The sequence below is a fragment of the Aricia agestis genome, chromosome 4, assembly GCF_905147365.1.
Source record: "Aricia agestis chromosome 4, ilAriAges1.1, whole genome shotgun sequence".
Lineage (NCBI taxonomy): Eukaryota > Metazoa > Arthropoda > Insecta > Lepidoptera > Lycaenidae > Aricia > Aricia agestis.
Window position 1 is genome coordinate 7,508,016 of NC_056409.1, and position 14,824 is coordinate 7,522,839.

General features: G+C 32.0%; 1 protein-coding gene and 1 non-coding gene across 5 annotated transcripts; one reads left to right on the forward strand and one right to left on the reverse strand.

Moving 5' to 3' along the window:
• Trnar-ucu lies at positions 1-73 on the reverse strand. Its single transcript has one exon. It is a non-coding gene; the product is annotated as a tRNA-Arg (tRNA).
• A 4,446-nt stretch (positions 74-4,519) lies between these two features.
• Positions 4,520-14,325, forward strand: LOC121725924 (early endosome antigen 1-like). Of its 4 annotated transcripts, none has more exons than XM_042113108.1 (14): positions 4,520-4,537; positions 5,934-6,028; positions 6,115-6,265; positions 6,389-6,511; positions 6,631-6,758; positions 6,870-6,962; positions 8,632-8,754; positions 9,294-9,455; positions 9,949-10,380; positions 10,473-10,598; positions 10,769-10,860; positions 11,445-11,531; positions 12,381-12,574; positions 12,678-14,325. In XM_042113108.1, exons 1-14 carry the CDS (start codon positions 4,525-4,527, stop codon positions 14,024-14,026), a joined length of 3,168 nt encoding a protein of 1,055 aa, XP_041969042.1. In that variant the 5' UTR covers positions 4,520-4,524; the 3' UTR covers positions 14,027-14,325. The 4 variants fall into 4 exon arrangements, with proteins under 4 accessions (XP_041969042.1, XP_041969039.1, XP_041969040.1 ...); XM_042113105.1 differs by lacking the exon at positions 4,520-4,537 and adding an exon at positions 5,014-5,208; XM_042113106.1 differs by lacking the exons at positions 4,520-4,537; positions 11,445-11,531 and adding an exon at positions 5,014-5,208.
• Positions 14,326-14,824: the final 499 nt, after the last annotated feature.

Consider the following 14,824-nt stretch of genomic DNA (forward strand, 5'->3'; position numbering starts at 1 on the left):
CATCCCTGGTGGGGATCGAACCCACGACCTTTGGATTAGAAGTCCAACGCGCTATCCTCTGCGCCACAGGGACTGTTGAGAGGACACACAAAATTATTAATCACTCTAATCACTATAACTACATTGTATAATTTGATAGAAAAAAATCATATTACATCAAAAATATATTATATTTGACGTAAAAGGCGTTGTGTTCGCGCAGTGCTTTACACTGCGCGAACACAACGCCTATGATTTATCGACCCTTATATGAACTTAAGGATTTGTACCTTATTGTAAAGGCGATAAGGTTGAAAGTCAAAAGGTAAAACCATTTAGTTTCGTAGGTTATACAATGGTTTCTTGGCACTATAATATATACCAGCCTGTCTAGCAAGATATCTCACTCTCGAGATAATTAAAAACTACTCGTCTCATAATGTCAAAATCTCGACAAAACTCTACTTATAAAAATGTGTTATTTCGATGATAGATCTACACGAGAAAAAATGTTTGTCATGCTAGGAACAATAGAGATGAAGAGACAAACCATCAAACATCGAGAAAACATGTAGAGTGAGATATCTCGTTGGCGTATGCTAGGCAGTAGGCAGGCAGGGGTCACCAATTAGTTTCGTTCGGGGTCCCTTTTAAGACACGAAATGACCTTCGTGGTCCACACATTTTATATACAAAAAAAAATAAAAAAAGGTGATTAGTGATTACTGAAATTACTTGAGGTATTTATTTAAGTAAAAAGTAGGTATCTTTAGTTTGTGCGTTTTAATGATGATATCATAAAGGAAAATAATACACGTGGATGATATGCATGCGTGACACATTATAATTGACAATAGTTATAGAGAAGTTACCTAACAAAAATTAAAATATCGAATCACTTCGTAAAGGAATTGCAATCGAAATTATCGATTTCGTAGTTCGTACTGACACTGGTGCGGCGGCCGGCGATTTAAGATCACCGCTCTTTTTTATCGATTCGATTTCGATTCAACAGAGTCAATCTCTATTGACATAAGTTCCGTTTTATGCATCTGACATTTTTCAAATGTTTTCGTAACAATAATTTTTCACAGTTAATATTTATAATTTTATATTAATAAGTTAGCATTTAGCAACTTTTCGAGAAAACATTTGTTTTTGTAGATGGAATATAATTTAAAATTTATTACATTTTGATTTTTTTTGTTTTCTTGTAAAAAAAAAACCCGTAGCAAGGAATATGAAAACTGTCACCCATATCATCTTAAAACGCACAAACTATAATTATCAATTTTCACTTGATAATTTTCCTTCAGAGAGATAATAATTAGATACCTATCAAAATAGTCATTTTTGTAGCTAATTATCTCTCTGAAGTTTGGAGTGAAATATTTTAGATTGATTGATGACATTAAATCGTGGAGATGTTTCCCGAGATCATCTTCGAACATGCTTGGTGCGCACACAATGGGTCGGCGGCGGCGCGGCGATCGGGATGCGGACCGCGGTCCGCCATTTAGTGACCCCTGATATATAGTAAATATTATACTAACTCTCGACTTGTATTTTGAACTTACCACTTAACTAATTACCCAGGCTCCTACTTAATAGTGAGAAAAAATTAAAAAATATTATATAAATATAGTTTAAACGTAGGTATAATATAAATTACGCCATTACATTATTGATTACAATTTACATTAATATTTTAAGCCGACTCACTAGTTTTATATTATGCTTCACCAATGCTTCACGATCATTGAGGTATAGTGCGTCAAGAATGTCTAGGAGGCGAAACTTTTTTTTAAGCAATAGCAACACTCTTTTGACATTTGTCCCTTTGTTGTATGAATTACTCTATGACATAAAATTTACAAAACAAAGATTTTCAATTTGCTTAAATTTAGTTTTACAATGTGAAAACTACATGTTACTGTGATTATTATGAATAATTAAAGTGAAAGACGTGTCATAAGTGCTGAAAATTTGAAGATTTTCATTGAAGGAAAATAGTAAAATGCGAAAATATTACTGAAATTCTCGCGTCCACATTTCCGATTCTGATCGCTCAATCACCATAGTAGCAGGTAATTAAGCGTTTGTTTTATAAATATTGTTAGTTAATTTTATTGTTTATTGCAATTTTAAGTAGCCTGAGTAAGTATTATGTAGTTTAATAAAGCAATAATTTTACATAAACCCTATGTTTACGTAAACAATGAACTGTCAAAGAAATCTATCATATAACGCGCCTAACAATGATTGATACTTTGACTTAGGTGCTTTGTGTAATTCTAATTATACATCTTAGATGTATATAAAATTCTCGCGTCACAGTATATGTGCTTAACTCCTTTAATACTTTGATGCATTGTAATATATTACAATTTTTACGTTTTATGTTTACAGGTATAGGAAAAGGGGTTTAACGAAATAACCGAAATGACTGGGAGAATTTATGCTAACATTTTGAAAAAAAAAACACTGAAAATAAATACAAGAAGTGGGAATTACCCTTTATTAGGATATTGAAGAGCTGCTTATTGAAGATGAAAGTGCCTCTTCACTGTGACACCACTGCTGTAACTACATGGACCTAGAAAGTGGAGAAGATTCTGTTTCCGGCTGCATTGTAGAATATTTGGACGATCATATTTTATTAAAATAACAAAACCGTGTTATTAATTAATTTATTTTTTGTATTTTCTTAAATAAGTAGTTCCTTAATAAAAAAGGAGTGAGCTTTCACTGGCAGTCATCAAAGTAGCTCTGCAGCTCTCAGGAAGAGGGTACATAAATAACAGGTGCTACAAATTCATAATATGTCTCACTAGTGATTGGATGTCCCGTGAACTTCGTGTCACTTATAAACCTTCCCTGGACTTCCAGGAATATTTTAAGACTAAAATTAGCCACATCGGTTCAACCGTTTAATCGAGTTATTGCATTTTTATATAGTCCATCAAGAAAGTGAAGAAATTAAAAGTGGAAACATCGTAATGTCACCCTTTTTTCTTAGATTGGTTTGAAAGGGATGACACTACGATGTTGCCACTTTTTAATTTCTTCACTTTCTTGACAGAGACAGACTATGCCATATACAAAGATTATAATACTTTACATAGATTAGATTGTTTCTTGTAATGTCGTAAATAAACACACTATAAATACATCATAGTTATTTCAAATTTTCTTAACTACATAATATAAATAAATCATAATAATATTTACGTGTTTTTTACACTGTACTTAATATAAAGTACCTATCAAAATCTTTTATAGTGACTGGATACCATAGACATAATATATACTGTTGTAGCAAGGGTGTAAACTTCTTGCATTATAGGTTTATGCTGGATACAGTGTGGCCATAAGAGGCCACACCGGAAACAAGTGGCGACTCTATTAATGTCGTGACTTTTTTGACGGGCTGTACTATAGGCTTGAGAGAGCCTTATATCGGTGTATAAGCGTCAAAAGCGTGTAATGTTATGTCCTACTTGCTAGGACATTACAAAGGAGTCGGTCTGCATATTTCATGTAATAAAAGTGTTAATAAAGGTTTTTAGTGAACATTTAATGCTAGATATTGTTGAGTTTTGTGGTTCCGCTGTGTGCATTACAGGGTATTGAAAAATTTCCATTTCGCAGTAAACCCTATCACCATATTATTTTTGATATCAGATATAAACTTTATAAATGCATTGAGAAAGGATATACAGTGTCATTTTCTTGGGTTCCTAGCCACTCAGGAATTTTAGGCAATGAAAAAGCAGATGAAATAGCTAAGGATGCAGTACAGAGTGGCGACATGTATCCATTTCAAATTTATCCCAGTGACCTTTTGAGTGTACCGGCAATTGATTTATATAGAGAATAGAATAAATATTGGGAATTAACTGGACGACATAAGGGTAACCGGATGTACAATCTGCAACCCCTAGTACCAAAAAAGTCTTGGTTTAATAGAATCAATAGTTCAAAACGAGTGATTTCATCTATAATCAGAATGCGATTAGGACACGCGTGTATTCCTAGCCATCTAAATAGAATTGGCGTATTCAATAATGATATGTGTGATTGTGGGGAGGACACGGGAACTTTAGATCACATATTTTTCTCGTGTCCTTTGCTTGATCATACATCGTTTTTATCCTCTTTACACTCCCTTCATGTTCCTCTTCCTACTAGTATGATGTGTATATTATGTGACCCTATTAAATATTTAAGTATTTTATCTGAATTAATATTAAGTAATAATTTAAGTTTATAAAATATGTAATCACTGATGTTTCGTATCTTATTATTTTTATTATAATTAAAAGTATATTTTATTTGTATACCAAAATTTTCCTGATCCTATCCAAAATTTCGTCCCTGCTATCCCTACCTTTACCGCGTCATAAGTTTCCCAACCTTTAACACTCGACACTGGCAATAGTTTTATGCTAGTCGCCATATAAAAAAAAAAAAGAAGAAGAAGAGTTTTTAGAAGAATGTGAAAGAGTGATGTTGTGTTTTTATATTATTTTATCTGGGTTTTTAATGTGTAATATTGGTAGGATATTAACCATTAAATATTCGTTATCGTGCACAAGTATAGGAAAGTGATGTAATAACCAGAAACGTGCTCTTTTGTGTTCCCTCCAAAACTCCATCAAAAGTTTCAGTAAAGCGTCCTACCACTTTACTGAATCGACCATAGACATAATAGCATTATATTATGTCTATGGAATCGACCGACTTGACTTCTTGACTGTATTGACTGTATACTTAGACTTTGACTAGACTTTAGACCTGACTGACCTGACGATAATATAGAAAAAATTGTATATAGAATATTGTTTTCCCGCCATAATATTATACTCGACACTGGCCATGGTTATTGCCGAAGTGCCTCTACAAATATATACTAGTAATCTGTGGAAGTGCCATTATATATATAAAAAAAAGAAGAAGAAGAAGAACTTTTATGGTCATAATAATTTATTTGATGTCAAGTTGCCAAAATAGAAGGAAAAAAAAGCAATAATTTGTGTACATAAACTAGTAAAATCGTGATTATGGAAAGCGATAACACTGATGAAAACTTAAAACTAAAAGCTTGCGGTAGTGCCGAGGAATTTCAAGCATTTATAACTAATTTATTTGAAAAGAATGGTGTTTTAAATGATCTAAGAGCTTATTTACGTGGACATGTATTTACATTCCTACAAAGTGTGCAAAGCGGTAACTTTGATCATAATATTAATTATTATTATTACCTTACCTATTTTATAGGCTTACTATTTAGTTTATGTAGACAAGAGCAGTTATATAGTAGTAAGCATAAACTACCAAGAGCTCCTAATCGGCAAGGCTATCAAGGCTAAAGTAGCGCATTATTTGCTTTTCTAGACTTATTTTGAATTGCTTTAAAGGTGACACCGCATTAAAGTAAAAAACCGTGTTGGATATGTTTTAGATTGCTTGTTTTGCAACAAGCAATGGAACAGCAAAAATGGAAAGGGCATAACGACAAAAACCATAAATACATTTCATTTAAGCTATGGGCAAAAGTGTATGCTTGAACCAATTTATGTACAAATTTTGGAAGCTTAAATCGCTCTCCTCTGTTGGCAAAAATATAGGAATCCCTTTTTTTACAGAGGTCTTTTTGATTGATTATTCTGCGTTTTAAAAGTTGACCAATGGTGTTATGCTATGGGTAATTCAAAAACAAAGACATGATGACAGTGAATACTGACAATGAACTTTAATTTTTTAGCTTTAGTCAGTGCTGAGAAAAATCGATATTGCTATAGCCAAATTATCTAGGTGTCGCCTTAAATTGTTGTGTTTTTAGATGCCTAACCTTGGGAGTTCTGATGTAACTTAACACTGATTAATATATTAGATCATGTAAAGTTTTTATTGTTGAACAAGTTTATATTATAATTGCAATTACTTTTCAGGGGATATACCAGAAACCAAAAAACATTTTACACAAAGATTGCAATTTAAATTTCAAGCAATAAATGCTGTAATAGCAGAATATCTCATGAAACAAGTATGTGTGCATTTTGAAGCTAATATTTAATTTATAATGATACCTATTTATAATATCTTTCTAAGCATTAATTTGCTTATTTTCAGAAATTTGGCTACAGTCTGTCTGTCTTTATCTCAGAAATACCTTTAGCTAATATGGCATTTGACTTTGCCAAGAATTTGTATAAAAATTCTATGAATGATGATAATCTACAGTTTTCCACTGATGACATTTTTCAAATCCTCAATTATTTAGGTAAGTATCTTACATAATACGTAAAGGCATTTTCTCCCTTAATTATTTGTTCCTATGTCTTTTGGCTTATGTTCTTGTCTGTCTACTCCTTAATCTCAAGATCTAACTTTTAAAACTTTTCAGGAGTGCATAGTGACCAGGTGCAGATGTTAAAAATATTGGAGGATTACCAAAACCATGATGAGCCTCTTTTGATGAGCATTCTCAAGAACCTAACAAGCAATCTAGTTTACAATGTAGATGAAGGTATGAAGCTTTTATGTATCAAAAAGTTTATAAAACACATACCTATAAATATATATTTTCTTTATAATTTATTGTCAATTTTAAAAGCACTCATGTTTTATTTATTTTTTTAAATGCAGATAGTCTCAATATTGACTCACTTAACAAGAAAAATAAGTGCAAACATTATTTATGTTGTGAGCTCTGTCAGAACTATTTATTTCATATAAAAGAAAAGTATAAAAAGAGAAAAAAACATATGGTTGAGGTAATTACTTTATATTAAGTAGTATTATAATATCATAGTCTGTAATCTGTATAAACATAAACAGTGTAATTGTTTTTTGAGTTTAGGTTATTTATTATGTACCTTTTCAAGTTTCAGAAAGGACTAAAATTACCTTGTAATAATTCTGACGAAAAAGCTATGGACTCTAAAATAAAAATGATTGAGGAAAGGCTTATAGAAGAGGTTTACATTCACTTTCAACTTTATTATTTACTAGTGGCCCGCCCCGGACATTGATTTTTAAATGATTTTTTTCAATCTTTATTTCTAAGGGGGGTATTTCATTATCATTTATATTGGATCATTTCTATGATCATATATAGGATCCAATATATATGATCATTTGATCATATCTGCATATTACATTATCATATTTCATTGATCCTATTTTACGTCATATTTGGTTTCAATAGCCAATGGAGAGCTCTAACGCTGACAGGTATTGACGTCAGGGTTACTAGATCTCAGAGAATTCGATTTGTCAAAAGACATCGTCATTTTTATATGGCTTGTTTTTTGTTATTTCAGCAAGATTATCCAAGTATATAATTAGAAAAATAATTACATTACATTATTTGAAACATATTAATGAACAAGAAATTAAAAACTCTTTTTTATATTAAATAACTGGCAGCACCTATTTCTATGACCGTATTGGATCCAATCTCTCAGCAAATGTCAAAAATCTATGATCAAGGAAGAAATGAATCATATGTCTATATTACATTATCCAATATCATTGACTCAATGATCTCGGATCCAATATGTATGATAATCTAATATCCCCCTTAGTCAATCTTTATGTTTAGCAGAACATAAAAATGGTTTACACTATTTAGCCTGTAACTACTATATTATAATTATGATACACATTTTTATTGTATTTTCATTAATTATACTTCTATTGGCATCGTGGGTATCGCAGACACAATAGATCTTCAATAATTGTTATGCTGGCAGCCGGCTGCCACTATTGGAGATTTATAGTTATAGAAATTAATTATAATAGCAATCAAAAATAATAGTCATTTAAAACGTAATGAATTAATGAAGCACTATAATATTATCCCATCAATGAAGCGCACCCGGCTGTCGCATAACTATTATATTATAAATCTATTGTGTCTGCGATTCCCATGATCGAGGTAATAATAATTAATATTTACGTGGACTCTCCGGGCGAGCACACCCGCGCGGCGCGCCTTGACGACGCCCAATTCGCAACGTGCAGCAGAAATCGCAATATTTTAATTTCGCCATAACATTAAAAGCAAACGTCCAATTTTAATCATTCAAAGACCAAATATTATCTACATTAACTGTACTTAGTAATGAAATAATTTATTTTGATAAGAATTAATGCCATGAGTAAAATAAAGGCATTTAAATGTAGTCCAAAAACATTCAAGATTTTTTAATAAAAAAATGGTTATTGTGCCTCACTCAACATAGATGCGTATAGTATGTCGCGGACTTTTTTGTAGATATTTAAAAGATCTACAATTACTTAGAACATTATTTATTTATTTATTATTATTATTATTATCTTTTATAGTTTAGGCAGCGTACGCGAAAAAAGTAACATTTCTGGTTGATTTTTTACACCTTGCGTCCGAAAATCCCAAATATCTTACGGAACCCTATTTTTTTCCAAAATAAAATGTTGCCTATGTTCAGCAGAATTAATGTAGGATTCCAATGGTAAAAGAATCTTTCAAATCGGTCCAGTCGTTTCGGAGCCTATTCAAGACAAACAAACAATCAAATCTTTCCTCTTTATAATAGTGTAGATTACTTTTGTGGTTTACTATTGCTTCAAAACTATAAGGTAACAAAATTCTATGTTTTTCAGATGTTTGAACAACTGAAAAATGTCTACGAAGGGGAAATAGAAATATTGAGAGAGGGAGATGAGAAGAAAGTAAAACGTTCGATCGTAAATCACGCGTCACTGATGCAGAAACATCGACTTGAGGTAGGCAAAGATGACAAAGGAGTTAAAGTAACAGAATTATTATAAGTGTACAATGTACATATACCCCAATGCTACTTTTTAACACAACTTCGAATCTTGTTTGATCTAACGAAACTAAAACAGAAACAAACTGGATCAAACAAGAAACTACAGTATACCGTTTTCGGCATCTGGAACTGCCCCGGGGCAGGGCAGGCAGGGCAGGCCGTATGGATATTGGATACGGAAATAAACGAACCGATGATCCACAAAGCACGTAGACATAATTAATTTAGACTTCGGCTATTTTCGTATCCGTTCGGCCCGCCCTGCCTGCCCTGCCCGGGGCAGTTCTAGATGCCGAAAACGCTATAAGCTTTGTTAATGTTGCGTTCAAGTAAAATAATTAGGATGCCAGGCTGTCATGAAACATTGTACTCACTCGAAATGATCTATTTTCAGTCTCATTTGAAATTTAACCTCTCATTGACCTTTGTATTCAACAAGGCATTAATTGAGCACCCTTTACGATGCGATCCATAAATTTTATCTGTTAACAGCTAGAGAAAGAGATGGAAAGTCGAAGGATAGTAATGGAAGCGGAGTTCCGAGAGAGGAAAGAGTTTGTTGAAGGACTGGCCGCCACGCTTAAAGACGCACATGAGAAATTGAAAGACGCCCGACACAAGATGAAGAAAGACGCTGCCGCCTTGACTAACAAGGTGCCAAGGATATAAGAATCAAATTAAGAAAATAGAATTTCTCTAAATGCCTTATTCGGTATCTGAATGTAAATGAGTTATTCGTGGTATAATATCACTGCCATGTTTGCTAAGAACCTTAAGGGTGGGTTGTACCAACTTACTTTAACTATAACTACAATGCAAAATGTCAAATCTTTGGTTAAAGTAAAAAAATGGACGCCATATTACCGTGGGCTCGACAAGTCTTTAAATGGACGTGGCGAAAAAAGGAACTTTCAGTCATCATACAAAAACGCTATTTTTGACAGATCTCCTTTACCAGCAGCGCCCCGCCGCCCACGTTCATTTAAAGCCTTGTCGGACCAGCTGTCATCTGTCAAATTCTGTGGTCAAAGTTAAGGTTAAAGTTAAAGTTAGCCATAACTTTAACTTTAACCACGCCTCTGGTGGAACCCACCCTAAATATGTAGTAAGTGGTTTATTATAATTATTTTTAAAATTAATTTATCAGGAGAACAGCCTAAAATCTCAGCTTCAAAAAGCAGAAGAAACACTCAAAATTAAAGGAGAAGAAATGCAGAAACAAATATCGCATGAACTAAAGCTTTTAGATGAACAGCAACAAAATTTAAATAAAGAAAGAAATGCAATAGACAATGAAAGACAGGAACTAGAAAAACTTAAGAAACTCAACGAAACTAATTTGAAATTACTTACGACTTTAAACATGAATGAGAGAGCTAATTTAGTTCAACAATATAATTATTTGAAGAATGAATTAGATGCATTGAAAAAGTACATTGCATTGTCTAGTGAAAATAAAGCAAATCAGGATACGCTCTTTAAAATAAACAATGAAACAACTAATGATAATGATACCAGAGTAAAGGTAAACCATGTTGTCAATGATTTGAAGAAACTGAAAAATGTTAACTTTAGTCAGGTAGGTTGAGAAACGAATTGTAGAGTTTTATTTAGAAAAACTTAAAAATAGATCCTAAAAGATACTATGATATGCTATGATTTATTTTTCAGACTGTTTCAATGTATCACAAATGGTCCCAGGATGTGACTAGCTACAGTAGATGTGATGGAACCTGCTCAGACACGCTAAAGCGATTGAGAGAAGAACACGAAAAACTCCAGGAGTTCTCTAAACAGGTATGGAAACCCGCATGTAGATTCTGCCCTGAAATAAATTTTGTCTGAGCTGACTCTCTACATTAAATGGCAATGATATTAGTTGTTTATGTTTGAATACAATGCCTGAATATCCTATCTGGACTCTGCTAAGCATGTGGCATAAATATTACCTTTATATTTTTTTACAGCAAAGTTCACACATCGAACTGTTGTCGCTCAGCCTGCGTCAGATAAATCAGACGGCGAGCAACGCATCCACGAACTCTGTGCCGCTACAAACGTAAGGCTCTATACGCAACTGTAACTACCTTATTATAATAAGGTAGTTACAGTTGCGAAGCATGTTGAAATACTGAGACATCCTTCATCGCTATTTGCCACTTCACTCGCGCACGAATGCTTTTATCTCTGTAGGAACTAATTAGATAGTTATAATTTATATTCGTTGCATACAAGACTAGTAATTTAGCCATTAGCCAAAAATCGATGCACGAATATAAAGAGTAGTAGTCCGGGTTCCCTAGAACAATTTTTTTTATTAATATCAAGCTAATTTTCCGTAATCAACAAAACTTGGTCGACTTAACCAAGTTTTGTTGATTACGGAACCCTAACGAGCGGATTTTTTGCATATTGATAGGTAAATAGGTTAATAGTTATATAAATTAATAGTAGCATTGTCCTACAAATAGAACGATCCATATTTTAGGACCATCAAATCTGAATATTAAATCCTTTCTCTCTGTTGGCCACCATATTCGAGAAATTTCGCATAAAAAATGATTCTAGGGAACCTGTACTATAGCTATTATTCTAACACTATATATTTAACATATATATTTAACACTATAACTTTTACTTTAGGCCGGCAATTAATATAGAAAGCCAAGATCGAACGTTAAAAAACAGCAGTCCAAAAACATTAAGGGAAACTAGAGATCTATTGAAAAAGTAAGCATGACCTATCATAAATTACATAGGGGGATATTAGATTATCATATACAGGGTGTAACAAAAATAAGTGATAATACTTTAGGGTGTGTACGTGTTCCTGGTAGAGAGTTCACTGGAAAAATAGCAGCGCTGAAAGACCAAAATTTTTTTTCACTTTTGTATGGGCAAGGGCCCGAGCGTCACGAGTTTCTCCATACAAAAGTGAAAAAAAATATTGGTCTTTCAGCGCTGCTACTTTCACAGTGAACTCTCTACAAGGAACACGTACACACCCTAAAGTATTATCACTTATTTTTGTTACATCCTGTATATTGGATCCGAGATCATTGAGTCAAAATATTGGATAATGTAATATAAACATATGATTCATTTCTTCCTTGATCATAGATTTTTGACATTTGCTGAGAGATTGGATCCAATACGGTCATAGAAATAGGTGTTGCCAGTTATTTAATATAAAAAAGAGTTTTTAATTTCTTGTTTGTTAATATGTTTCAAATAATGTAATGTAATTATTTTTGGATAATCTTGCTGAAATAACAAAAAACAAGCCATATTAAAAATGACGATGTCTTTTGACAAATCGAATTCTCTGAGATCTAGTAACCCTGACGTCAATACCTGTCAGCGTTAGCGCTCTCCATTGGCTATTGAAACCACATATGACGTAAAATAGGATCAATGAAATATGATAATGTAATATGCAGATATGATCAAATGATCATATATATTGGATCCTATATATGATCATAGAAATGATCATGTATAAAAATATAGAAATTATCATAAATGATAATGTAATCTATAATCGTTATAATTTAACAATCTTTGATTTTACATTTGCAGAAACCACAAAGAATTGATAGCGAAAAAAGATACAAGTTCAAATAAAACGATCAGAGAAGCGAAATTACGTTTAAAGAAACTTGAAATCGAGGCAGAAGCGGTCGAGAAGTCTTATTTGAAATTTAGACAAAAAAGAGCTCAAGAAAATCGACTGCTTTTTAATCAAGAAAATTATGTACTTACATCTAAAATGGGTAAGGATAAAATTAATTTCAGTTATCAAAATGTATTATTTAATCTTTGGTTTTTTGTGTTTTGTTTTATTAAAACAATATTAATATGTTATTTTGTATTTAGATACCAAAGAGATCAAACATGTCCAAAAAGAAAACCAAAGATGTCTTGAAGAAAACAAGATTGATTGTAATCATTCATATGAAAAAATACATCAACAAACTAATTTGGATTTTGATAAATACTTACGTAAATACCACGATGACGACAAAATTACAGCATTAAACATCAGATTAAATAAAGTTGATGAACTTAAGTACAAAAGAAACACTATGGAAGATAAAGAGCGAAAAGGAGAATGGCATAGCTTGAACTATTTGGAGACACCACTAATGGAATTCAGAAAATTGTACCAGTCTAGTACTAACATAAGAAGAAATGCACGTAAAAAACAAAATAAAATAGACTTATATTGTGTTCAAAAAGTAGAACTAGATTTTCCTAACAGGAATACGTCGAAACATACCAAGAGTAAAGAAGCAGAAAATACGCTTGATAAATGTCTTGTTGTTGAACCAAATGCGTCATCTCAAACTGAGATTGAAGTTTCTGGTGAAGAAACTACTGAATTGAAAGTACTAAACACTACAAAAGTATCAGAATACGACGGAAACAGCTCAGCAGTTATAGAAAACGCTCTTAAAAGTTTTAGTGATAACGTTTTTGATAAGTCTAAAGAAGATTCAATTATCATAAGTACGAAAAAATCTTCAAGTAATAATGTTCGAATGAAAAATGATACGAAAGAGCCTATTGTAAATGAAAAGATAGTTGAAATAACTAGGGCCGTTGAAGAAATAATCAGTGAAAAATCTAATAAAATTTTAAATGAGCCTGATTTTATAAATGACTTAGTTAAAGTGCCTCAAAATGAAAGTACCAGAGATAATGTGGATTTAAATGGAATTTTAAAAGAAAGTAGTACAAATATTAAAAATGAAGATTCCGTAGCATCTGACACTTCGAAAGATCCGAGTGGTCTTAAAACAAAGACTAGCGATAATATTTCAGCAAAATCATCAAAAAATGTTCAAAAGCACGATGCAAATGCTGAAACTGAAAATATTGATCACACAAATCCCGTAACTGAAGTTGATAACCCAATAAATATACCCCCTTTACAAGAGACAGATATTGATATAAATGAAAATCGATGCAATTCAATTTCTGTAAAAGATAACATAAACACAAATAAAACAGAAGAAAGCAAATCTGATACTCCGAAAGAAACTCGAGACATGAATAATTCAGTGGAACTAAATGAAGAAAAGTCAAAGGAAATAGAAAAGCACTCAGGTGAATATGAAGAAGACTTTTCCATTCCCGATATTGATAATAGTTTATTAGAAAACAAAACAAATTCTCCTATATCCATACTAAAATCATCTGAAGGAGAGAACTTTTGGGATTAAATGAGCAAAACCAAAATTCACAACTTGTCATAATTTATTTTCACGCGAATTATAATATATAAAACATACTATTTATATACATCAATTTGTTATCAATATAAAAGTACAAACTTGAACATAATACGCTAGTGTAACTTCCCATTCAACGACACAAAACAAAATAATATTTAATATTATGTGAACAGTAAATGCTTATTCGGAAACTTTATTGTCAACTTCTGAACAAAGAGATTGATCAGAGGAAAAACGAAACGAAACACTTGACTAAGGGCCTGTTTCACCACTTCCTGATAAGTGCCGAATAGGCTATCCACCCTTAACTTGACAGATGAAGTATGGAGAATCTATCAAAAAAGTTGTGAATGGCCTATTCGGCACTTCATATCAGAAAATGGTAAAACAGGCCCTAATACTATTTGACAAACAATAATAATAGTAATGAGATTTATTTAGAAATGTCTAATACTTATTCAGATATAATGGATCGATAAAATTTAATTAAATCGATAATATTTTCATGTGATATGCAAAATAAAGCATCCTAGATGTAAGGCCTGGTTAATAAACGTTAATCTAAAACTTAAAAATAAAATAATAGACAATATTTTTTCGAAATAAGGCAGTAATAACATGAAAATGATAAGTGAAAATATTAATTGTATCTCAGATATACACTGAAACAAAAGATGAGAACAGTCGTGTAAATTAACTATTAAGTTAAGATAAGTTTATAGCAATTATTATAACTACAAAGTTTTATGTAAAGCATTGTGCAAACAAATTATAAATTCTAAAGCT